Genomic DNA, 26,640 nt, shown 5'->3' on the forward strand with positions numbered 1-26,640 from the left:
CCCTTGTATTTTTCTTTTATTTCTTTTATTATAATTTTCATTGTATTCTCATTCTTCTTCGTTATAATAATAATAATTGTAATAATAATAATAATATTATTATTATTATTATTATTATTATTATTATTATTATTATTATTACAGTAACAACATCGACAACAACAACAACAACATTTAATGATATCATTAAACAATATTATTTAATGATATCATTAAAAACAATATTATTTAATGATATCATTAAACAATATTATTTAATGATATCATTAAATAATATTATTTAATTTTATTATTGTTAATGTTATTATTTGTTTTTGATAATAAAGCAACCAAAACAAGGGGGCTGACTCGGAATACACAACAAGCCTCAGAGAGAGCTTAACCAACACACACACAACTGCCAAATGACAATCAACCAATCCTTATCTTAACCATCAAAAACATAAACCACCTGCAGCTATAGAATAACCCAAGATTGATAACAATCCCGTCCATATAGCAACTTAAACAGAAGATAATGAAAAAGAAACAAACCTTAATATTATTATTTGTTATTTCCATATTATGATGATAATAATAATATTATTAGTAATTTCGTTATTATCATTATTATTATTGTTATTTCCATCACAATGATAATAATATAATAATAATATTATGATTTTATTATTATTAATTTCCTTAATTTTATTAATAATATTATTATCTTTGTCTTCTCTCTTGTTTATTGTTTTCTCTTTTCTATTTCTTTCCACTTGGAAGTTCTCTCATTTGGCTTTCTCTCTTTGTTTCATTTTATTTTCTTTTATTTCTTTCTCTTTCATTTAACTTTATTTTTCTTATTTTCTTCTTTTATTTATTTTGTTGTATCTTTTATCTATTTTATGCTTTTTAACCTTGACTTTTTAGCTCTCTAGAATCTTGATGATGGAAAAAAAAAATGCTACACAATCTAATCCATAAGATTATCATATATATTGTTTATTTATTTATATATAAACTGAAATGACAAATCATAGAAAAATGTACTTATATACCAATCAAATACAAAAATTATGAATCTAATCTACGATGAATATCATATAAACTATTTAATTTTATAATTAATGAATGTTTGTAATTATAGTACAAATGTGTTGCAAATCTATCCCTTTCCAGGTTTTAAAACCCATATCCGAGAGATTTTTTGAGTAGGAACAATTTGAATAGTTAGGTACCATATGTGATTTTTTTTCAAGGTGCTTGAAAATGTTTAACAGAATGACTTGACCGACTGCAAAAAGTCCTGACGATCCCATACAAAATAAGCAAATAAATCCTGGGAAAACAAACGCATTAGATTTGGCTGCATGACTCAGTAATCGCGCACTCATTTCATTTGGAATTCCTCAGTAGTTAGTTAGCTGCTGAATGAAAAATCGCCTCTTGCCCTTGCTCAGCAATAGTGTTAATTAATCCGTCGGACGAGGTAAACGATTCGAACTCATATCCTTGCAGTCAAGGACTATACTTCGCTGCATTCTATCCCGTTTAATTTATATTTGTATTTGTTAAATCTGTTTGTATCTGCATATTTATTTTTGAATGGTCATATTATCCACTTATATTTTCAGTCTTGGTAGATGTTCAGGTTTTGTCAGGGACTGCTATTGCCTTTTCTACTACGAATAGCTTTAGATAGATCGAAATAGTATTAGAGAGAAGGAAGTACTAATACATATAAGTGCATTGTCTAAAGTGTCATTTTATACTTCTTTTGAACCCTTCTTTCTAGTTTTTCCTTTGCAGTAGGCCATTAAGAATGGAATCTGAACAGCACATGGGAGTGGGGTGGAGGGTCAAGTTGCATTGTATTAGGTAAGACTAGAAAATTCTGATCAACTTTGCATACCACACCGCTGCAGCAAAACAAATACTTATACCTGATTATGCAAGTTGCTAGGATCCACAAGAGGTCAACCAGCAGAATATTTTTATTTGTTTTATTTTATTTTATATTTTTATGCAAAATGGGTCGGTCGAACTAGGCAACATATTTTAAGTTTAAATTTGTTTTATTTAAATATTTATTTATTATCGTTCTTTAATTTATTTTTATATTTAAATATATATTAAGTAATCATGGTGTTGAAAAAACACCTTTAAATGACTGCTGGCTGACCCAGCTAGGGGGGGATATGGTAGGAAAGTGGCATATGAATCTTTCAGATCAGCAGAGCTCACAAGAAACATAAAATAACCCCTCGGGCAAGACAGCCACCCACCGAGATGGTCAAAACCAACTACACTGCAAGAGAACCCTAAAATGGGGACATTAACAAAGTTCAAACTCTACTGCTGGCTGTTGATCAGCTGGATTTTATTGAGTTTTTACTGATAGGTGATTATATTTTACCTCATCTTATAACTACGTGTTGAGACTAGTGTGATAGCAAGTGCTGCTCAATCATTATTTGAATTTCATATTTTTAGGGTGGGAAAATCCACTTGCTTCTGTTAATTCTCAAAACCTTCCGTTGTTGGCAATGTGCTTTTAGCTTTTTTCTTATTTTACTTGCTTCTAATAAGTTGCTTCTTTTTTCTTGCTTCTAGGACTGGGTTGAAAGCTGTTGTTTTTCTGACAGTTTTCATTTTAACAGGTATCTTTTGACATGGAATGCTATTTGGCATCCTCCTTCGGAGCTCATCACTCTCTTGTCTCATTCAGGGAATCTGCATGTTACTGCAAGAAAAATATCAATGGATCCAACACTGTTCGGCCACTCTATGCTTCCTTTATATTCAGGAAATTAAAGACTAATCGAAAACAGAGCTTATGTTTTAAGTCCTTTGCAGCTACTCATCCTGTCACAAATGCCAACACTACACTTGTAACTGCAGATCTTGCTCCATTAGGTATATATATTTCCAAATTATTTTTGGATACATAGAAGCTCATTTGAATGTTGATTTTAGATTTTTTTAGTATCTATAGGTGCACCTGACGAGATTTGGACTCTTGACTTCTTGTATTGTATTTTACTTTTGCTTTTCTTGAGTCTGTAAAACAGCAAGTATGTTTTGTTTCTGAATCTGAGCCATCTACAAATGGATAATGAAGTGTGGTGTGTTTGAACAGATCTTCTGAATTTTGTGGAGGTTTCAAAGAAGGGAAACTTGATACCACTTTATCGCAGTATTTTCTCGGATCACTTGACGCCGGTACTTGCTTATCGGTGCTTGGTGAATGAAGATGATAGGGAAGCCCCTAGTTTCCTGTTTGAATCTGTTGAGCAAGGTCACAAAGGCACCAATGTGGTAGTTTGTTTCACTGGCAGTTTTGGCTTTGATTTCTTGTTCATCACATTTTGTAATAACATTGTTATTATTTTACCAATGTTTCACTATTTTACTATTATGTGGTAACAATTAATTATACTGGATTTTGGTGGTTAGGGCCGTTTTAGTATTGTTGGAGCACAGCCTTCAATGGAAATTGTTGCTAAAGAAAATTCAGTTACAATAATGGACCATGAGCAAGGAACTAGGAAGGAAGAAATTGTTGAAGATCCTATGACCTTACCTCCTTCTATTATGGCTGATTGGAAACCAGTACTGACAGATGAGCTTCCAGCTGCTTTTTGTGGTATGTTGTATCTTATATTAACATTTTCAGTTCAGCGTCCTTGGCTTTTGAAGTAGATTGAATGTTGTATGTGTATTGTTAGATGCGTTCTTTTTTATTTTTGAAGAGAGAATTTTGTCAGAAACTCCAAGTGTCAATTTCTGAAATAAAATTGAAATTCAAAAGATGAGTGTCCATTAATGTTTCAAAAAGGTATTTTTATTGGAAATAATGATGTTAGTTGAGAATTTAGAGATTGAACTGCAAAGATAATTATATAACCATCAAAAGTAAGTAGGAAACTTTCTTCAGAAACATAACCCGTTAAATCAAAATCAAGTTTGTTCAGACATATAACTCTATTAAATCCAAATTATAATGTACATGGATATAGGAGGGGCCAAAGATCTATGAACCATAGTTACAAGATTCAGACTTGACACATACTCATTTTGGTGATTTATAGCTTGGACTTGGACTTGGCCTTGGCACTTAGAATTTGCAAATTGGAAAAAATCATTAAATAGAGAGATCTTTTAAGAATTTAAAGCTTTTATTATGCACTCTTCACCAACCAATTTTAAAGGCATAATAATAATTAAACTAGTCAAATAGAAGCTACTTCGATCACATACACAAGTGTACATTGATGAATTGAGTACAAAAGTAGATTTGAGCTGAAGGAAACAACACTTTTGATAATATAAATGTTGTTAGTGTTTTAGGTATACAAAACTCATAGATTATGAAATCCATGACATCAAAACAAAAACCAGTGATATCCTATATGGCATGATATTTCTCCTCAAGCTTACAATAGATGGATATGATAGTTTTCTTGGCTCTACCCATGCCCTCATAAACATAGCCCATGCTTCTCTCCATCAACAACATGAAGGAGGACAACTAAAAACACTACAATTTGTAGTTAAACAATAACATAAATAAACAGTTGAATAATGGATTAAAGAAGGGAACATAAAATTAAAAACAAATAAAAGTACTATAAATAATAAACTAGTAAAATGGACAAAACTATAAATGAAAATATGAACTTACATCTGCGAACTTTTTTGTTTGAAGGTAGAAGTTCTGCTCATTGAAAACCACAACTCTTACAATCACCTTAGTATTCAAAGATTGAGATCGCTCCTTATAGATGGCCGTGTGTCTCAAGGTAGTCTTTGACTGAAGCAAAGATTTCAATGTGATGAAGCTCATTACTAAGCAATTTATTCTTAGACAAGCCAAATACATGTTTCTATATTGTCTCATTAAGTTTAGGATCCAAGCGTCATTATAGATGTATTTACAAATTTTAGCATAGTCAACAATTGCATTGATCCATTGGAATTTTCCAAAATCCTCCAATATAAGGTTTAGATTTCAGAATAAGGATCGGTGCTTTTTGATGAGAGTTCTATCTATAGAAAACATGATTTGCTGCTTTGTTTGTTTAAAACTTTTTCCTCACCCTCCTCGGTCACAACTTCCTTTAAAATCTAACAAATTTAATGAATGTTTTTTAATCTTTTTTGAAGCATCAAAGAATTGTAGGAAAATTCTACTGCTTGAGGAATAAACAAAAATATTTAACAATTTTCTCGTATTTATCTAGCAATTAAACATGATGCTGCAACCCTTCCTTTTCATCTTATGTTTGCTCATAAATGATGGCCTTCACATTTGCCACCTTTACACTCCAAATTGTGTCTTTTATCTTCTCATCAATATGGGTTCTAGAATCTAAATTCTAAAATCTTTAGATTAAAAATTAAAGAGATAAAAATAATAAAACATAGTTATAAACAAAAATAAGGAGGATTTTGTAATGTTCCCATTTTGCACATTCCTTAGTGTCAAAGTTTTTAGCAAGGTTAGCGTATCACTAGGGTTCCCATAGGCTAATGCGGTGGATAGGAAGCCCATTCAGGGGTCTTGTGCCCTTTGGGGAGAGGTTTGTGAGGTGTTTCAGGAGCTCAGAGGCAGTCTCTTAATTTTTAGGAGGGTACGTATTTTTTAGGAGATTAGTAGTTCGTTTGGTGACCACTTGGAGCTTGTGGAGCCTTGCAGGGGGCTTTGTGAGCCTTTTCAGATGATCAGAAACATTTTCCTATTTTTTAGGAGAGTTCCTATTTTTTAGGTGAATATTGGGAGTTCGCCTGCTAATTATAGACATCAGCCAAGGACTAGCTACATCATTAGTAAATATTAAAGTGTTTGCTTTAATATTTTACTTGAATAAAACAGTGTCTTATTTGAGCATTCTTGACATCATTTTTTATAGGAAGAAGTTGCAAACCAAAGCTCTGGAGTTCAGGGTCAGATTTGGAGGTTGTAGGGATGAAAACCCTTTCAATTTGGAAGACCTATAGGAGTGGAAAACCTCCCAAAGGTCAGAATTTCAATTATATCTAGGAAGATCAGCAGGACTCATAATTAGGGGGGTTGCAACAGTGAAAGGGATAGAGATTCTTTATTATTTTTGACTGTAGGAGTAGATTTGAGTCATTATTAGCACTATTTATCAGCACCCTTGACAATTACCAGTCAGTCATACTCTATTTGGAAACCAAGTAGCAAAGCCCTAGCTGGTACGTGAGGGTTTGGAGGACCAAAGAGCAGATCAGACTTGATACAAATCTGTTAATGCAGATCAGACATAGGGAAAGTCTTCCTTGGTGAAATGTTAGACTCATTGTGGCAAATTGGCTGTCTCAGATTTGTAATCAGACCTGTACCTGAACATTATGGTATCTAGCTGGCAAAATTCACCTCAGTAAATTCATAAATTTATCTATTAGATTGGTGAACTTGCTGTTCTATTCATTTCAGTATTACTTTCATTTTTTTGTTTCATTTTCATCTCAAAACCCAAGCAAAAACCATAAAAAAACATATCAAAACAAACACAAGTCAGAAAGGCAGAAAAAATTATATGTTCATATTGGGGTAGGACATTACAGATTTTCCTTTCCGTGTGAAATGGAATAGAACATTAGAACAAAATCTGTTTTATTTCATTTGTTGTTTGATGCTTGTCTTTATTCCAATTCGTGCTCTTAAGTGATAGTAGGGAACTTGGAGTATTGTGTTGTACAATAAATGAATTCAACTTGGATCCTCGAACTCGAGGCTCAACACTAGCACTGGTGCTCAGAGTGGAAGGGAATAGAGGAATTGGAGAAGAAAATCTTTTTTAATGATTGCTATCTCCTCTTTCCCTCGTTCTTGGTTTTTTTTTCCGTCAATGGTCTCTAATTGAGGGTTTACCTCATGTAATGCATCAAGAGGCACATGTACGCACAAAGTAACATCTCTGTTTGATATTTTTGTGAGGTGATATTTTAATTGATTAATCACTCCATACTTATTTTTAATTTGCAAAATTTGTAGTAAACCATTGGAACGCATTCCCCCCCAATATCTGCCGTTTCGGGGACGGTGACGTCTTAGGGATGGGGGGACTGGGAGGGACAGCGACGTTCCAGCCACTCCTAAAGTTACATTTTACTATATTGTGAGGTCAGCCTCTTATTATGTATTCCAATGTAATTCTGTTCCTCATGACAGCAGTTTTGCATTCTGAGAATTAATATTTCAGTTTGTGCAAATTAATGTTTCATCTCTCTTGCATATATGAGTGACATATGCATCATTACAATCGTTATGCGAGTTTCAAACAACCTTGCCAAATCAGAAACTACTACAAGAGTACTTAATTTCCTTATTTATGAAAACTTTTTGACATGAGGCCTGAATACTAAATCTTTGGAAAGTGAAAGGGAAAGGGGAAAGAAATTTGCGGTAGCACATTACAATGAGTAGACGCTACTTTATTTTGAGGGTTTCCAGTGGTTTATTGGTCTCATGCTAGGAGTCGGGCCTATGACAACAAATGAAAGAATTTCAACATTCTAGGAGGGAAGACAAATAAACATTTAAAGGAGTTGTGAATCTTCAAAGTTGGTCTCCATCTTCTAAAACTGGGTTTCATGGTCATAAGGAAAGAATTCTGAAATCTAGAATTCAACAAGGCAGTGCCTAGATAAAGAAGGGAAAGTCATGTTCTAAACAGTGAACTTGTGAAGTTGCATTGACAGAACAAGAATATGTTTTGATTGTAATCAAAGCCTACAATTGTTACAACAAAGGTTAAGGTCAGAATTATATTGTTATTTCTGTTTACTTGAAATTTCAATGCATGATGATTAACTGTTAATATGGTTCAAATACACTTGATATTTTTAAAGGAATTCAAGTTGTATTATTCATCAAATCTTATGGGAAGAACAAGAATCATAAAACCTTGAAACCAAACATGAATGCAAACTATATGACATTAAAATGCATGTAAGCTGGTAATGGTGAGAAAAGTGGAAATTTTTTTATACAATCCCTAAAAGGGATATTACATCTGCCATTCAATAAAACCATCAAATTTGGATCCTACACTCTTGAGTACAACAAAAAACATTATTTCGTCAATGCCATCTCTATTCACACTGTCCAAGGTATATATCAGTTGTTTCAAGTTGTGAATATGGGGTAGTATGCAGGATAAACAAAATGGCATTCTTGATAGCATCTCCAAGCCTAGTTCTTACAATTGGGTACCCGCATAAAGGGGATCATCAGTTTTCAAGAAGGGGTAAAAGCTCTGAGTACAATTGGGTTGGATGTGCAACATTAAGTGAACCCCTTGCAATAATCACAAGGTTTACATTATATTAACATTACCATTTTGCACTGCTTGTAACACTTTGAATATCACATTATGTTGTATTCCATGTGTACAAGCAGCCAAAGGTGGGGCTTCGAAGGGCGTACATCTTAGTAGTTGGCCACGTGACACTGAAGCTTCCAAATTAACAAACAGCTTGAGTAATTGAAACAATTGTCACATTGATGGTTCTTGGAACTGAACCATCTTGTAAGTAATTTGGAGAATCTATAACTCATCCTATCAATTCCTATTGGGGATGATGAATGGGACATAGTTGGATAATATACAAACGTGATATTTTGGAACACATTCTCAATGAATTTGTGATATCATTCATAATGGGTATAAGAGTTTTATCTCCTATACCACATTCTCTTTGAATACATGATGGTATCAAGACATTTGTTTGCACAATTCTGTTGCATGTTTGATATAATCTGCAAGTTAGTTAGATAGATATGCCTACTAATTGATTTGTAATTGTCCTTTTTGCACACTTATGGGCTTGGGATGGAACACCTGATGAGTTTGATTAATAACATCATTACCTCTAAAGTTGTTATTAGTTACATGGCTTGAGATCTGTTGGATATCTGCTCTTCAGATTTGTTGAATACCCGTTCAATCCTTCTGACTTACTCTTCATGTTTGACTTGCTTTATCCATTTTGTGTTTGACCTTTGGCAACATCGTTATTCATACCCCAACAGTCTATTTTCCTTTGAGGACTTCAAAGGGACCTTGTGTGTAAAACTGGGTGGTTGCAAGCCTAGTTGTCCATGTCTTCTTTGTTTATTGTGAACATTATTGTGACACTGACTGAATGCTCAACAACTGTCTTTAACCTCACATGTGAAACCCTATTTCCATAGCCCCTTTATATAGACTCTCCAGAACAATATTTGTGGTTGTAGACATAATTTCATCTCATCAGTTCATTCAATTCCACCTGTAAAAAATCAACCCTTATTAGAGAAGTATTCCTTTCATAATTCTTATACAAGATATGTCAAATTTTTCTTTGGCATATAAAATTATCTTGCTCTATCATACAGAAAGAAAAAAAGAGTTGCTTAAATTCATAAAACTGAATTATGGTAATCTGATTTATTGCAAATATTAATCTGGATAATGAAGCTGTGTATGCACTTCAAAAAAACTAGCAACAGCAGTAAATGAACAAAAGGAGTTGAATCTAAGAATGGTGATAAATTACTATAGACAAGCATTCTGGTGCTTGTTGATGTGTGTTTTATGACACTTCGAACACAGAATGAAGTATTGAATACTCTATCCTCTCTTGAACAAAATCTTCCCAAATGCTGAACTATATGATCACTTGAGATAACTCCAAGGTTTATATTGTCAGGTCTTGATGTTTGGATAGTCTCAATGGTTGATGTGATTGCTGGTAAACCAAGGGGACTTACGTTTATAAACGATTGTGTAATGTCCCCTTTTGGCTTTAGATATAATTAAATAATTAAAAACATGTTTAATTATTTAATAAGTTATTAATGTAATTATTTAATATTATTCCTTTAAAAAGTACATCATAAGGATAATATTATATAATTACTTAAGTGACTTTATAAATTGGGAAATAAAATAAAGTCAACTTTGTTGGTCGTAAAATGGGCTTTGTACTACTTGTTAAGCTACGTTGGTTAAGTATGTTAGTGTCGTCGAGGGTAGTTGTCCGTTGCACGAGGGGTCCCCACGGGTGGTAACCGCAACCCTCGACCGTGTCTTTATATATGCTCTTGTACTTGTTGTTGGGGACACGGATGCAGAGGATGATTATTGTACTAGACATTTTGGCATTAATGAAAGCATTGCTTTGAGTTTCTGGTTACTATTCTATCCTATGGTTATTATCTGACTGTTGATATGCAATATTAATAACACATCCCACGGGGTAAACATCTGGTGCCGTTGCCGTCTGAATTTGGGTAGCCACGGAGCGTGAATGGCCTACGGAGTATAATGGGCCAGCCCATTGGCAATAGCATCGGGGGGGATGATAGCCGATCGAGAGAACTTTATGAAGGGGAGAACGCATTGACAAGCGACTTCGTGATCCGATTCCAGGCGACTATAGAGACTTTCGTACGAGGGGAGGCTACGCAAGAAGAGGTACCCGAGGGTGTAGTTTGGGACGCTCTCAACGTCAGTCCGACGGCAAATAGGTTGTTGCACCAACTCCCGCGTTTCCTAGCCCAAGCAACCCTTGCCCACTAGCACCGAAGGGAGGAAACCCAGCATGAGGAGCGACACCAATAGGTCCTCCGGGAGTATGAAGAAAACACCTGTTGTTGGGAAGAGGAGCGTAATGGCAAGCGACGACGGGAAACTTGAACCTTGAGCCTCAGGGGCAGAATAAAGAACACTCCTACATTATGTACGGGAATTAATGCCAAACTTATTAAATAAGGATAGAAATAAGAAGGCACAAAGTGAGGAGTGGGAGGTTGCACAGAGAGCCCTGATTCTGGAACAAGTAGAATGTAGACGGAGGCTGAGGCAACTTGCCGAAGGACGACCTGTCAAAGGGTTGCCGAAGGGAACCAAGGAGGTGTCACGGAGGGTGTAGGAGCAGAAGCCGAAGGAGATTTCTATGTGTCGCCAAAACATGGTAGGGTGAGAAGCCACAAAGAATTTTTGGAGGAAACAAGGCTACGAAGAAATCTGGTCGAAGAGACCCGGGATCAATTCAAGAATTTATCCCTTACATCGTGCATGGAGGACCACCGAAGGAAGTGAACAGACGACAAGGGTGAGAACGAAGGGGAGGGCAACCGTACGACCGTAGGTGTGGAGGAGGCATAGGCATACGACAAGCAGGACCCCCTCTTGGGACCCATCACACCAAGCACGTGGGTACAAACCACTGTACACCCAGTCACTCAAACAACAAACACCACCGGTGCGGGTGGGAGTGGTGCAGGTGCATGACAGGCGACACGACCCCCATCAATGGCCAGTAAACAGAAGCTGTCGAAGTTCAACGGCGATGAGAAGGAAGATCTTGTCTGCCATTGCCGCACTTGCGAAACCATATGGTCAACGAATGGTGTTACCGACCAGGACGAATGGGTAACACAATTTCCAGCAACCTTAAGGGGAGTGGCCATCGACTGGTACTCCGATATGGATAAGGCCAAAGTCGGCACATGGCCCAACCTGAAGGAGTTCGAGATAGAGTTCCGCCTCCTCACAGATGACAATAAAATAGTAGCCGAAATCTATGGCACAAAGCAGAACAAGAACGAGATGGTCCGAGCCTATAGTTAGCGGCTCAAGGAACTGTTGGGGAAAATGGAGAGTCAACCAACAGATGGGTTGAAAAAGGGATGGTTCGTGGAGGGATTGAAACACTCCCTTTGGAAGATGATGAAAATTGTTCCACCAATCTCATACGAAGATGCATATAATAGAGCGATGGATCTTGAGTGAGACCAAGACATCCAAGAAGAAAAAGAAGGATAGCTCGTCGGAGGATGATGACTCTTCCGAGGGAAGCAACAACGATGACGAGTCCGGCAAAAAGGTGCAAGCCCTGCAGAAGGACATGCTAAGGATGATGAAAGAGCTGAAGGTTATGAAGGGAGGTCCGAGCAAGATCAACGAGGGGGAGCTTTGGTGCACGAAATGTAAGACGGACGGCCACACTAAAGGCTCTTGCCCAAAGAAGGCCTATTGTGATATATGCCAGTTCATGGGGCATCCCACCAGGGAATGCCCCTACAACATGAAAATACGAAACCGACAAGTATTGCTTATGCAGGAACAACCAACTACATTGGGTGGTACCAGCAACTCCCAGGCGAACAACAATACAACATCAGGAGGCTATTGAGATAACCGGTGGGGAGGGCGAAACAACAATAACAATACAAGGAGCTAGATCCAATACGATTCCGAAGGTCGACCGATGATACAATGCAGAGTGTGCAGCCAGTGGGGCCACTTCGCCCAAGAATGCTTGAAGGGAGAGGCCACACAATATTTGTGCAAATGTTGTGGACTGGGAGACCATGAAGACGCCACCTGCCTGAAGTTCGGTGTCAACTTGCTCAATATCGAGGAAACCAAAGAAGAGGAAGTGTTGGCCATAACCTGCGCCCAAGCCAGACAAGCAACGTGCCCAGACCTGGAGACGGAGAAGCGAAGGGTACAAGAAGCACAGGAAGAAATTGAGAAAGAGATACGAGAGAGGGCGAAGGCGAAGAGTACGACGAGTACTTCCAACCAACTCGAGGCGGAGGAGGCTATACTAAATCAAATTTTAAAACTGGAGGTGCCTGTGAAGGTACACGATCTCCTCTAGACGATGCCTCAATTATGAACGACGTTGCTGAATAATCTCTCCCAACCACGCACCAATACCAACCACCGCATGGATGTTCCTGGGGGGTCTGCAATAGACCCCATGTTGTTGGCAGTTAAAACTGGAAGGAACCCGACCATTGTGGAGATGGGTATCCTTGGCACCATTCTAACCGATACCATCGTTGATGGTGGATCGGGAGTGAATGGTCTTCCAGAAGAAACCTGGCAGAAGTTGGGGAAGCCGACGCTGTGGCCATCTACATTCAATTTGTTGGGAGTTGATCAACATGGAATCAAACCTATCGGGACACTGATGGGCTAGCAAGTTACCATCGGGGCGCAACCCTTCATACTGGACTTTGTGGTAATCCCACTAAAGAAAAAAGGGTATGATGCGATCTTAGGGAGAGGGTGGCTGGTGGCAGCCAAGGCCACCCACAACTGGAAGAAGAACACTCTGTCTATGGAGAATGGAGGAAGGAAGTTTATCATAGACCTTGGGACGCAGTTGGTTAGTGAGGAATTGGCATCATCTTCGGAATCAGAGGGTGAAGGAGAAGGCGACCTAAGGGACGAAGGACGGGGCTGCATGGAGCCCAACGACGAAGGGATTCTCAAACTAGGAAAGTGCTCCGAGGATGAGATGGGGTCATTGAACGGGCTTTTCCATTGGTAGATGGAGGATTACGAAATGTTCCAGAGCTACAGGCTCGAAGTAGAGGAACTAGAGCAAGTAATAGAGGACGTGTACCTGCCGGAATATAGAGAATATTGGAAGGGAGATGCCCGTGTGAGTGACACCACCGCACACCAGTTCTCGAGGGAAGAACCCATCAAGTATCAAGAGGTAAAATTGAAGGAGACAAACCTCAGTGACGTAGATAATCCCAAGATCATTCGCGTTGGCAACAATTGGAACCCTGTGTGGAAGGTCGTAGCCTTGAAAATCTTTATTCTTCTTCTTCTTATGTACGGGAAGGAGACCATGGTCCCTATAGAATTTATGGTTCCAGGTCTTCGGATGGCCATTGAAAATAGACTTGCCATCAATGGGTCCAAATTGAAACCCTACCACGAGAAGCGCGTAGGGGACCCGAAAGGCCGGAGGGGGACTCGAGAGTCTGGAGGAGGACCCGAGAAGATGGAAGGGGGCCCGAGAGGCAAGGCAGGCGACTGGAGAGGCACGGGACCAAAGTGGGAGACTCTCGCGTGAGGCAAACCGAGAAGAATGAAGGGTGATCCCAGAGGCACGAGACTTGAGGCGAAAAATCTTTGGCCAATTACATTAGGGAATTAAATTTAAAAAACAAAATTTGAAAAAAAAAAATAATTTTTTTCTTTGAAAGTGGTGGTGGGACCACAGTACGGTGGAACCACCATGGTGAGACCACCGTGTGGTGGGACACCGTATAGTGGACCACCGTTGACCTAGGTCATTGGTGGTGGAATACCACCATAGGCTTGAAGGAGCACGACAGCGGCAGTGGCGGTTTAAAAAAGGGTGAAAGGAAAAATACCACAACAGGACAGGGATAAACGGTGGTGATGGCACGTGAAAAGAAAAAATGCGCCGACATTCAAACAAGCATGCATTTAATTTATAACCAAAAGAAAAAAAAAAAACGTTGACCATATTGAAAAATCATTTGTTGGAGTCTGGAGCGAGGACGTTGAAAAAAATTAGAGTGGAGAAGAAGGTTTTTGGCATCTTAAAATATCACAAAAATGATGTGTGCCATGGATTTTTGTGTGGTTCTGAAGGTTGTAAATTGGTGTTGGCGGCCTTGCCCCCGGAGCCCGCGAGGGGCGCTGCCCCAGACCCTGTGAGGGCGCTGCCTCCAGATCCCTAGTTTATTTTTGAGGTACAATACACTTTTGAGTTGGGCGAAGGGCATCAGAGAAGTCACGGTAAGTGTTGGGGTTGTTTTGTACTGTGAGAAAGAAGCTCGAAGCGAATCATTGGCGGGGAAGCCATAAGCCATAGAGGGAGATGGATTTGGCGGTTGCGAACAAAAAGAGTTTGAGGGAAGGCATTGCAAGAACGTGAAGTTGTACGGCACTAGGGAATTATTCTGTTCAGTTATCAGCCTTTGGGGAGTGTGATGGGGGATTTGAGGCATCTCCTAGCCTTTGTGCCAGAGGGTTGTGGCCACTTCCAGGCATGAATGGTACGCTTTGAGGAACTCGGAGTATGTCTCGGCCGGGCGTGAGGTTGCCTCGGTAGATGCACAGAGGGCTCGGGAGGAGCTGACCACCTGGTTGGAGGCAATAGTAGCGTGAGACTTAGCTTAGCGTACCTAGGAGTTGGATGCCGAGAGGGCAGCATGGGTGGCTATCGAGGACAAATTGGCAGTTGGTGGAGGCTGAGACTGAAAAGCGTGTTTTACAGACAAGTTTGGTATAGGCGTAGGAGGACTGTGATGTCAAGGAAAAAAGAACTCCTTGTGGAAGCAATAATGGTGAAATCCACACTTGAGCATCAGATGGTAGCAGAAAAGGGTTTTCAGGTGAGGACGTAATAGGTGTATGAGTTCCGGGTTCGACTGGCGTCAGCAATTCCTGCATCTTCTTCATTGGCGGTGCAACTACCTCCTTCAGGGACGCCCCCTCAACCCCTTCTTCTCAGTGATTTTCTTATTGTATACAGTGTACTTCATCCTCATTTTGTTGTGTAAGTCCCGAATTTTTGTCCTTGTCGTCCGGAGACGACTTTTCTTAGGGGGGGGATGATGTTGGTCGTAAAATGGGCTTTGTACTACTTGTTAAGCTACGTTGGTTAAGTATGTTAGTGTCGTCGAGGGTAGTTGTCCATTGCATGACGGTTCCCCATAGGTAACTGCAACCCTCAACCGTGTCTTTATATATGCTCTTGTACTTGTTGTTGGGGACACGGATGCAGAGAATGATTATTGAACTAGACATTTTGGCATTAATGAAAGCATGGCTCTGAGTTTCTGGTTACTATTCTATCCTATGGTTATTATCTGACTGTTGATATGCAATATTAATAACACACCCCACGGGGTAAACAAACTTTAATTCAAATGTGAAATAAAAGAAAAGAAAATGAAGAGGCAACAGGTAATGGAAGGCCAAGGGACATTCAAAAAGTTATAAAAGAGGATTGAGATGATTGTTTGAGGATGTTAGGTTGATTCATTTCTTGGTTGCAACCTTGTGAGATTTTGGAGATTTGGACTTGGTCCATATCAGCCTTCTTGAGGACGAAATCCCTCTTGAAGAAGACTAGCTACAATGGTGAAAGCTATACTATGACTGGTGTTTGTTGAAGGTATCAGACACTGTTGGTATGTGGATTTCCAACCCTTATGTACATCCTTTATCTCTGATTGGGAAGTTTTCCGTACATCCAATCTTACTTTAAATTTTGTGGCTACGATTGGAAAGATAATTCTATTGTTTTTGTTGGAGGTTGTAATGGACCATCTATTTTGATGACAATATTCATATATAAATTTCACATTGCTTTTCTAGTTTTTTAATATATGGTTTATACTTTATAGTATATTCTGTGTGCAAAGATATTGGATGAAAGGAAATTAGTTTCTATGCAAATTGTTGGTTTAAATACCTGTTGAATGTTTGGTTAAATTTGGAGCAAATATCCATAGGGGATACTTCATCCTGCTGGAACTTGAGATCTAGTTGACTAACAAGGAAAGATCAAAAAGGAAACAGGGTTGTGAGCGTAGTCTAATTCTAATATCAATGATAACAATGTATGATGTTTGGATGGACATATTCCTTAAACTAAGGTTTGATTTGCCATGCTAGGAACAAGTTCGCAAAATTAGTGCAATCTTGTAAGGATGATAAAGGTTTTCATATCATGAACATTCATTCAAATACCCAAATATGGCGCAACTTGAACATATATCCACAATTGAACTTAGTACAATAACAAGGTTCGGGCTATCTTTGAATTGTAGCTTACAATCAGCAAACCACAAAAAGTATGAACCAAGGAATTATCAACATCCACACACTTCTTCATCATAGTAAATTAATTTCAACTAAAACTTGAGAAGTAACAAGAAACCATGCAACATGTAGAAAGAACAACACATTCCACCATATCTTCCATGAAAAGTATGTTTATTCACAAGTCTTGGCAAGAATTTCAAGTTTCCTCGTCCTACTCTACTCTACTTTACTTCTAATAGCTTCTGCTATCTAATATCTATTGCTGTTAACTATTAACCTTTACGAATGAGGAGAGCAAGCCTCATATAGGCTTCCCTTTACCAATGAATGGCCAAGATCAAATCCAAATCAATGGCCAAGATTACTTACAAGATAAAAACCTAATTTTGGTTAGTTACAACTAACTTTGCATTACATTTCATGCTTGACCAATGATAAAATTACATTCTAGGACACATGTTCATCCTTGAATTCTAACCAATAGGAATTGAGGTTAGGTAAGAAAAACAATATTTGATGCAGTCACAAATGTCACTTGCTCCACCTTTGAATGAGCTAGGTTCGCTAAGCTTGGACATGTTGACGTTGATTGATGATTGAAGGTGAGCTGTCGTTACCTTAGCCTACACCTTGTAGATCATCGCAAAGAAGAGTTCATGATTCGGGGGATATCTCTTGATTCTCAACATGTCCAAGCCAGTGATAATGATCATATTGCTCAAGTCGACCTTCTAACCTTATTTGATTCTTTTAAGTTATCTTGATCACTTTCATAATTTCTCTTTCTTGTATGCTGAACTTTCATCTTGCACTTAACATTTGGGTATCTTCATCATGCACTTGTCTTTGATCTTGGATTTCTGGAGGAAATTCAAGATAATTGCAAAATTTCCTCATCTTCATTGCAATATCTTGATGCTGTTCATCTTGTGCTGATTTGCCTTTTCAATGCCAGTGATTGTTGTCTCCGTCACCATCTTGCTGAGTCTTGTATCCGGATGAGCTGAACCTCTTCAAGCTGTGGAAGTGGCCTTCTTCATCTTTACTCAATCATTCCGTGTACTGCCCTTGCACTCCTTTATTTGCTGATGAAGCTCTCCTTTAATGTTCATCTTCTGTCTTGATGTTGCTTGCAGCCTGCCCCTTCACTCCCTTTATCAGTCACCTTCGAAACAAACAAAAATGCTATCAAACAAACTTAATGTATCTGTTATTCCACTCTAAGTATTCTGGTTTCTGATTTCCATGTCTAATTTTAATGACTTGAAGTGTGATTTTCCATTGTCTAAGATCTGATTGGGGTTTTAAGTCTGAGATGTTTAACATTTTGAAGTCTGATTTTGGATTTTGGCAAGCAGTGGACAAATTGCTGAACTTCACCACAGAGGTCGTGGATTTCTTCAAGTCATGGTTGATTTCTTGCTTCCTCAAGATGGTGGTCTTTAGCACTTTATCACTTCAAGCACAAATTGCCATGTGCTGATTTAGCTAAGGCAGAGATAAAGTTGATTTCCAGCCTCAAAGTCAGTGACCCAACAAGGTTGTGGATTTGAGCACCACTCACCTAGGTAGGTTGGGGATTTGAGCAAGCCATGGATAAATGTTGCTCTTCACTAAAATATCGTGGATTTCCTGAAGTGAATGATAAAAATATTGTAAGGTCAATTTGAGATGGATTCCTTATCAAAGCCAACATGAACATCAAGTCACCAAAGTTGTTGATTTTGGAGACTCAAGGATAAAACTTGTTTTCTGCCTAAAAGTCGTGGATTTTGGAGACTCAAGGATAAAACTTGCTTTCTCCCTAAAAGTCGTGGATTTTGGAGACTCAAGGATAAAAGTCATCACTCACCTCCTAGGTCATGGATTTGAGCAACTCAAGGATAACTTTGCCCTCTTCAAGTAGTTGGTTGCTTTGATCACTTCACTCCATCACACTTAGTCGTTTAGTTGATCAAACATAATCTTGCACTTACCTCTATCAAGTCGTGGATTTTGGCAACCTAATGATAATCTCACTTACATCCACCTTCAAGTCGCAGATTTTGCCAACTTAAGGATGATCTTGTTAGTGGATTTTTGCAAGTCGAGTATAATCACCATCACTACTCAATCTTGCCAACTCGAACACTTAGTCTATTAATTCACCTTCAATATAACACTTAGTCTATTAATTCACCTTCAATATAATGTTGTTCTTCACTCTCCAAGCAAGGATTGAGTTAGGTCATCGTTTCTTCTTCACATCATAGATCAACCTTGCTATCTTCATGCTTGAGACATGGAATCTAGAAAGTCATGGATAAAAGTCATCACTCACCTTGTTAGGCTGTGGATTTGAGCCAACTCAATTATAAAAGTCTCCTAGGTCGTGGGTTTGAGCAACTCAAAGATAAAAGTTTCCTAGGTCGTGGATTTGAACAACTCAAGGATAAAATTCTCCTAGCTCATGGATTTTGGAGACCCAAGGATAAAAGTCTCCTAGGCCGTGGATTTGAGCAACTCAAGGATAAAAGTTTCCTAGGTCGTGGATTTGAGCAACTCAAGGATAAAAGTCTCCTAGGTCGTGAATTTTGGAGACTTAAGGATAATTCACTATGTCGCTTCATGTTGATTTCGTCATTCCTTTCATCATCACCTAGAGCTTGAACAATCTTCATCAAGCACTTCATCTCAGTTGATCATCACTTCTTGATCGTTCTTTGCTTCTACCTAAGGACATCGACTTGCTCGCTTGACTGTTTATCACACCTAAGACTCATCTTGACTTGACTTGAAGGGTGCACTATGAAGCATCACTTAATGATCATCTTGACTCCTATCTACCACTTGACTCTCACCTATCTTCTAAGCACTTAGAGCTGAGAAGACTCCAAATCAATCCAAAGGGAGACCTGTTTGCTATTAGACTGCCTAACTTGATCACATCCCGACGAGAAGGCATTGCATCCCCTCACAAGCAATAGGTTAAATAACTAAAGAAACTACTGCCAAGCTAGATGACTAAGCTAAAACAACTACGCTACCAAGCAAAAATTGGTGGTACCCATTTGCAATGGGGCGATGCATGAAAACATCACAACAATGCCCTTACAAATAAATTGTCATTTCAAGTTCCTTAAGATATATAAGGTTTATTTTTGTTAATAAATTATTTCTTTTGCATGTTTATTACTGTACAATCTTTGGATGTAATATATTTTGTTGGCTTCATATCTTGCATATTGTAAATTTATTTCGGGCTAACAATAACAAAAAAATTGATAAGTGGGCACTAGATGTTACGTATCTTCTGATCTTCTGTTTGACTATTGACTATTAATTATTTTTGAACCCCAATTCTTGTCTCATTTAAAAAAAAAAAAAATCTATTTAGGTGGATGGGTTGGATATTTTTCATACGATTCCGTGAGATATGTGGAAAAGAGAAAATTACCATTTTCAGAAGCTCCTAAGGATGACAGAGGGCTACCTGATATGCACTTGGGTCTTTACAATGATGTTGTAGTGTTTGATCATGTCGAAAAGGTATGCATTTGCTCTTGATCTCTTCTTTTCTCTGGTATCTAAAGTAGACTTAGATAATCCTCCTAGAGCACATGATAGGCTGAAAATGGTTGCTGTATTTTGTCATTCATTTAGAAAGTCTTGTTTTCCTGCCTTAAAAAGATAATGCATTTGGTTGATTATTCTTGCTTCAGAATTGTGTAAGACTTACTTTTATCCTTGGATAAACCTGTGACTCGTGATCTGTTCTGTATCTAGTGCTGCAGAAAATTATAATTCATTGTTGAGTCAATTATGGAATATGTTTCAATTTATGATTCCGAAGAATGCTTCCAATCTAGCTTATATAGATGGAAATTAAATACATATGAAGGCAATGAACAAGTTATTTCCTAGTTTCTATAATTACATCCTTCTATTTCTTTATCAAATTGAAATTGATAGGCTTGCTATAGTTACAGCCATGGAATGACCAACATAACAGAGTCAAAAAGTTGACCCTAATATGATTTAATAAAAAAAACTAACAAATTAGAAAAAATATGAATTGTTTTGAATGATATATTTGTTAGTTAACAACTGAAATTCAAATTAATCATCAACTTTCAATTTTGAATTCCTGAATTAAACAATTATTATGTTTTATATTCTCCATGCCCCTCTTATCCTTGAACCAATACTACACTAAACTCTGAAACAAGAAAGTACTCCCTGCACACAACCCAATATTGATCAGCTTCAAGGATCTTCTGGTCGAGGGGACATGGCATCTTCTAAGTGTTTTCTTCCACAAAGTCGAAGCCAAAATTTGAGGTTTGCAATTTCAAATGGAACTCCGGAAATATGCAAAGAAGAGCCACAACGTCTTCTTTGAATCATTTCCGCAGAACCATATCTATTCCAAATTTACCTTCAAAGAAAATTGATTCTACCTAAGGATGAAAATCCGCACCACCCCATCCCTCCCCAAAAGTGTCTTTTACCATGGATGAATTGGAGAATAAACTTTGCCTTTGAAGGGAGCAGCTAGTAGAAACTGGATTCCATCATGTTAGAAACTGCATTTTATTGACATCAATAGGAATATTAAAAACAAATTTATGTGAGTCTGTTGGTTTTTGACAGAAGCTTTTAAAAACCTAGCAGCTCTTGGAGGGATTCTAAACTACTGAAATCTTCTTTTTTAAATTCTAAAGGCCTGGATCCTCTATTACATCTTTCTTTAGCCTATTTATTACGTTGCATGGTGAAATCACTTGTGCAAGAATATTGCACCTTCTTCATTGATTCACAAGCTAAGATACTATCTCAAGAAAACAGGATCAAGCATCATCCTGCAGTTCCTCACACTTCTCAACCAAAATGGAGTAGTTGAAAGGATGAACAGAATTGTGATGAATACAATTTGGGCAATGTTGTATTTCAAAGGAGTAAACTTGCATTTGTGCATAGAAGCAGCTCAAACAAAAGTATTGTCTTTGCAACTGGTCATATTCACTAGCTCTTTAAATGAAGTGTCAATATTAAATTGGTGTGGTCATCTTCCACTACTGTGGCTTCTTCAAGTTTTTGAATTGACCTGTTATGCATGGAATCCCAAGGAGTAAATGAACAAGTCGGATTACAAGAGTATTAAAAAATTCGGATATTTAGAATCCTCAAAGGCCTATAGACTATTTGATGAGAAAAAAGAGAACTTTATTATAGATGTTTTTTGTGAAAGCACAAAGGACCAGAGATCGGAAAATTGCCTCGGACTCGCCAAACTCGGCGAGTCCAAGTACGATTCATGCCCCCTGAGTCTGGCGAGCTTGAACTCGGACTTGTCCAAGTCTAGGGGGTGAACTCGCCAGACTGGCCGAGTTGGCGAGTTTGGCATAAACTTGCCAAACTTGGTGAGTCCCATGCCTGGGACTCGGCCGGCAGCAAGGCTCAAAAAAGGCAAAAAAAAATGCATTTTTTAAAGTTTTTTTAAAATTAATAATCTCGTCTTTGTTCACTACAACCTCCGCCTGAGAATGAGAAAAAATAGGGTTACAACATGTCAGCCAATAGAAAAATAACACCTGATGCCTTTACTAAATAATAAAAGTCTTTTTGACCTTGTGAGGCGCTGCCCCTTGACCCCGCCCAAAAATATGGGGGGAAACTGTGTCGATAGAAGTAGGGAAAATTTAACCTGCGAGTCTGACACTGATTGGATCGACCAGGTAGATATAGAGGCGGAGATTGTAGCCATGGCAGAGGAGGAGTGGAGAGCACGAGCAAAGATAGGAGATTCAGAGGTAGATAGTGACACAGATGTTCCTGATGTTGGTGAGAATGGCATGGTGTCACGGGGAGCGGCTATGGCTGCCGAATCATCCAGGACCTACCTTAGATGCCTTCGCAGGGGGCCGGGGCGAGAGGCTGCACGCTCCTCTGAGCCATAGGCTTGTAGTTGTATTTACCTTTGGTATGTGTGGAACATTTGATGATGATCATATGATGACATTGATTTTTTATTCCATGAGTTTTCTAATATTGTATACATTTGACAATATTTATATATCTATGTTTGTTATTTCCTTCAGCTACAATTTGCATTTATGCTTATGTGATTGATGTATACTTGTGTATGTAATCAAATGAGCCGAGTTTGATGATGTTATTGTGTCTTTAAGGTGTATTCAATAAAGGGTGCATGAAACAAGTTTTAAATCTTTAAAAATCTCTAAATTTCTTGAGTTTTTCACTTTCCCGAGTCCAACTGAGTTTGACTCCGAGTCCCGAGTCTGAGTCCGATTCGGCTTTGCTGAGTCTGAGCCGAGTCTGAGTCCCATTTCTTTGCAAAGGACACAACCAACATTGATTGACAATTGAGTTGTCTTGAAAAAATTGCAAAATTTGATCTTTTGAAGGAGATTGATTGGAGATTTGAAACATTAAGGGGGGAACATATAGTTTGGGATTTGTTGAATTTGTTTTGCCTTTAATTATTGAACAAGAGAGCCCCCCTAAGGGAGAAATTGCAACTTCAAAAGATGAAAACTTTTTCCAACAGCAATTGTAGAAGATGGAGCTTCAAATCAAGAAAACGAAGCACCGATTGTTTTACAAGTACTACATTTGGAACTGGATACATTTTTGGGTTTGCACTTACATTTCATTTCCATTTTCACTTGCATTTTTTGTTCATTCTTGGACCAACAACCCAGAAATCACTAAATAGGAATTTCAAGAATAGGTGGCTTTAAAATCACCATTAGGAAACTTGGTGCAAAAAGAGATTTATCCATGAGGTTTCAAAACATTGTATGGAAATAAATTGAAAAAAGTAAATGCTGCTTCTACTCTAGGAATAACTTGATCACATGCAATGGAAACTTTATTACAAAATATCCTTTCTACAAATTCCAATTTTAAAACCATATAATTGTTAGTTACATTGATGGTTAAGATTATTAGATAATTAACAATAGATTATTCAGAGTCCACATCACGTGCATGTAAAGATATCCAAAAATAGATTTTGCTAAAAAATAGAAATCTCCCAAAGAAGATACAATAGGTTTATCACAGTGTAAAGCAAATAAAATATTCATACAAGCATGGCAAGGATTTACAAGAGTCTTCAGCATCCCTTGTACCTGTAATGCTCAGATATGAATAGTATAAATTACAGAAATAAATTATTCATCTAAGCTTTTTCATTCTTAAATGCATGAGTGGGCTGGGAGGAATTTATTTGACTGACTGGTGCATATCTAGGGAAAATAGAGTCATCAAGTATTATTAATATGTCCTGACAACAACTCTTCTAGTGGTTCAGAACACATAGCACTGCCTTACAACGATTTCTATTGCTTTACAATAACATGAACATGCAAATGTATTCTGAATCCAAAGTTCTACTTAATAATTATTTTCCTAACATTGCAAATCCCACTTGCTTCCTAGAAAGATTTCTTACTCGTCTTGAAAGTGTACTAAATAGAATAGCAAATTGTGTAGCAAATGTATAGGCAAAGATTTTTCACCTTCCTTCAAGGTGTACTTCTCTTCAAGAATAAACAATATAGCAAAGGAAACAACAATACAATTAAATCATTATTCATAGAAATCAACTATAAGTTTGTATGACTACAAATTGCATAGAAATTATTTAGTCTATTGTATTTATGAAAGTAAACTGTGGTCATAGCACAGAGATTCTTTTCCATTGTCTTTCCAACCTTTTACACATGAAAAATTATTCTCTTTTAGAATAGATTGCAAAGGTAGTGCCCATTGAATGGGCAACATTTGTCAATCACAAATTGTGAGATGATGAGTCATAAAAAATGGCTCAGAGAACACACAAAATCTTCATAAGAAATTGTATTCATCACAAAGTCGTTGCAACAGCCTTTAGTTAGGAAAAAATTTGATTCGTGCATGAATAGCCACCATACCTTATCGTGTAAGCCAAGAAAAATCTCAGAAAGTCTGTTAGAATAGTAGCTAGAACCATCATGATGTTTAAATTCAATCGCTGCATTGTTGGAGGCACGAGTGAATTTCTTTTTCCGACTACCTAAAATGCATGTGAATTTGCATTTTTGAAGTGAGCAGTTGTTTTTGGGTGAGAAAAATCTGATTGGATAGTTAGAGGATCAAATTGGAGCATTAATGCACTTTGGGATAGATAGGGAAGTTGATGGGAACAAATTTCAAAATGTGGGAATTGTCGAAGTTTTGGGGATTAGGAGTTGGACATAACTCGTGTTGTTAGGGATGAAGGTTGGGTAGTGTTGCATAGTTGGTACCATGTTCAAGGGATGCTCACATCTTTGACTCCAATAGGGTACATGTTGGAAGTTATCTGCGTCGGATATCGAAGATGCTAGCGAGGAAGTACTTGGGTATGGTAATGGCCGAAAGTTTGACTTCAAAAATATATGCGAAGCAATTGACAAAGTCCTGGGTTTGGGGATGACAGGGAATAAGAACTTGAGTAGAGGAATGGCTAAAAATCCGACTCTGAAAAGATATATGAAGCAATTGGTAGAGTTTGGGGTTTGAGGATGACAAGGAACATGTACTCAAGTGGAGGTAAGGCTGGAAGTCCGAATTCAATAAAGTACTTAGCAAAACAGTTCAAGGAGTCAAGGTTTGGGAATTGGGCATACTTGCAACAAGTTACCCAAGTCAGGACAATCTTGAAACATTGACTTTGAAGGATCGAGGAGTTGGGGTATTGGAGTTTGGTTAGAATGTATGTTGGGACAAGCAAGTCTGAAACTTTGACAAAAGCAAGGAAAAGTCAGATTTTCAGGTGCGGAGGAAAGTCATGCTGAGATAGGAAAGCTTGAAAGTTCGGAACTCTAACAACCATACTTAGAAAATTTTGAAAAGCGAAGGAGTGGGATGTCGGGGTTTAGGGAAAAGGCATGCCTGAATGACAAATTTCATAACTCTGATGCATGAAGGAATTCAAGGCAAAATATCAGGGTTTGGATTTTGGAGGTGCCAAGGAGTAGTACTGTAGTACGTGTATGTTTAAAACTACAATGAATGAAACAATTCAAGTCAAAGTATGGGAATTCGGAATTTGGAGGTGCCAAGGAGGTACTTTGGTAAGTGCAAGCCTGAAACTAAAGTGCATGAAAGAACTTAGTGCAAATTGTTGATGTTTTAGGGTTTGGAATCTGGATGAATGGCATGCAAGTAAGGGAACCTTGAAAGTTCGACAACTCCCACAAACTTAATATAGATAGATACTGAAAGCATCACATTACAAAATAAAGCGTTTTTCTGATTCCATTGCTCTAGTATTGCAAAAAATGCACACCCTTTCTTCCCATGCCTCTTGAGGTCTTTTCCACCTCCCTATTTCACATTGGAGCTGATGAGAGTTGGTTCTTAATTGAGCAATGAGAATCTTGGCTGGAATATTAGCTGCTACATACTCTTTTTGTTGGTGGTCACATGGGAGTTTGAATTCTTCTAAAGTAAAGTCTAATGCCCACAACTACTAAACTGTCTAAGACAGTTAAAACCGATATACACCTACCCTCAACTTCCGCACAAACTGTCATATACAATCTGCTTTTATAAAATATTGCAAGACTCGTCCAAACTGAAACTAATGTCAACATTATGATCAACTAAATTATTAGCACTTTGGATTCTGTTCCTGATTAAATGATAGATTGATTTTTGATTCTGTTCCACAATTATAAGCACAGCATGATCAACATACAGTTCTATTCTTATGTCAATCAAAACAGAATGGTATCAATCTAAACCCCGTGGCATATTTCTGTTTACATTCCCTTATTGACATCATATTTTTCTGTTTATGTTCATCATAGCAGCCCTGCAGACTGGAGCCAAATCTGCAAACACATTACTGACAACACATCATACTGCAATTGACATCAATGACAAATAATGCTGCTAACATTCCAGACACAGAAAATTTCTTTAGCCACAACTTAGCCTTGTTCACCATGATGGATGATTTAAAGATCTTAGTTCCATATCTTGTGAAGATTCAGACCAA

At 37.8% G+C, this 26,640-nt stretch overlaps 1 protein-coding gene across 4 annotated transcripts in view; it reads left to right on the plus strand.

Annotated features, from left to right (window-relative positions):
* Positions 1–26,640, plus strand: part of LOC131072832 (anthranilate synthase alpha subunit 1, chloroplastic) — a 211,056-nt gene that overhangs the window by 21,924 nt on the left and 162,492 nt on the right. Inside the window, exons 1-6 of one of the 4 annotated variants that reach the window (XM_058009112.2) lie at positions 1,145–1,468; positions 2,166–2,380; positions 2,640–2,895; positions 3,119–3,297; positions 3,436–3,625; positions 19,984–20,135. In XM_058009112.2, coding sequence (XP_057865095.2) covers positions 2,652–2,895; positions 3,119–3,297; positions 3,436–3,625; positions 19,984–20,135 — 765 coding nt within the window. In that variant the 5' untranslated portion in view covers positions 1,145–1,468; positions 2,166–2,380; positions 2,640–2,651. Of the gene's footprint in view, positions 1–1,144; positions 1,469–2,165; positions 2,381–2,639; positions 2,896–3,118; positions 3,298–3,435; positions 3,626–19,983; positions 20,136–26,640 lie in introns of those variants that run through there. The other 3 variants (XM_058009113.2, XM_058009111.2, XM_058009114.2) reach the window with 3 other exon arrangements.

This window comes from Cryptomeria japonica, chromosome 5 (genome assembly GCF_030272615.1).
Source record: "Cryptomeria japonica chromosome 5, Sugi_1.0, whole genome shotgun sequence".
Lineage (NCBI taxonomy): Eukaryota > Viridiplantae > Streptophyta > Pinopsida > Cupressales > Cupressaceae > Cryptomeria > Cryptomeria japonica.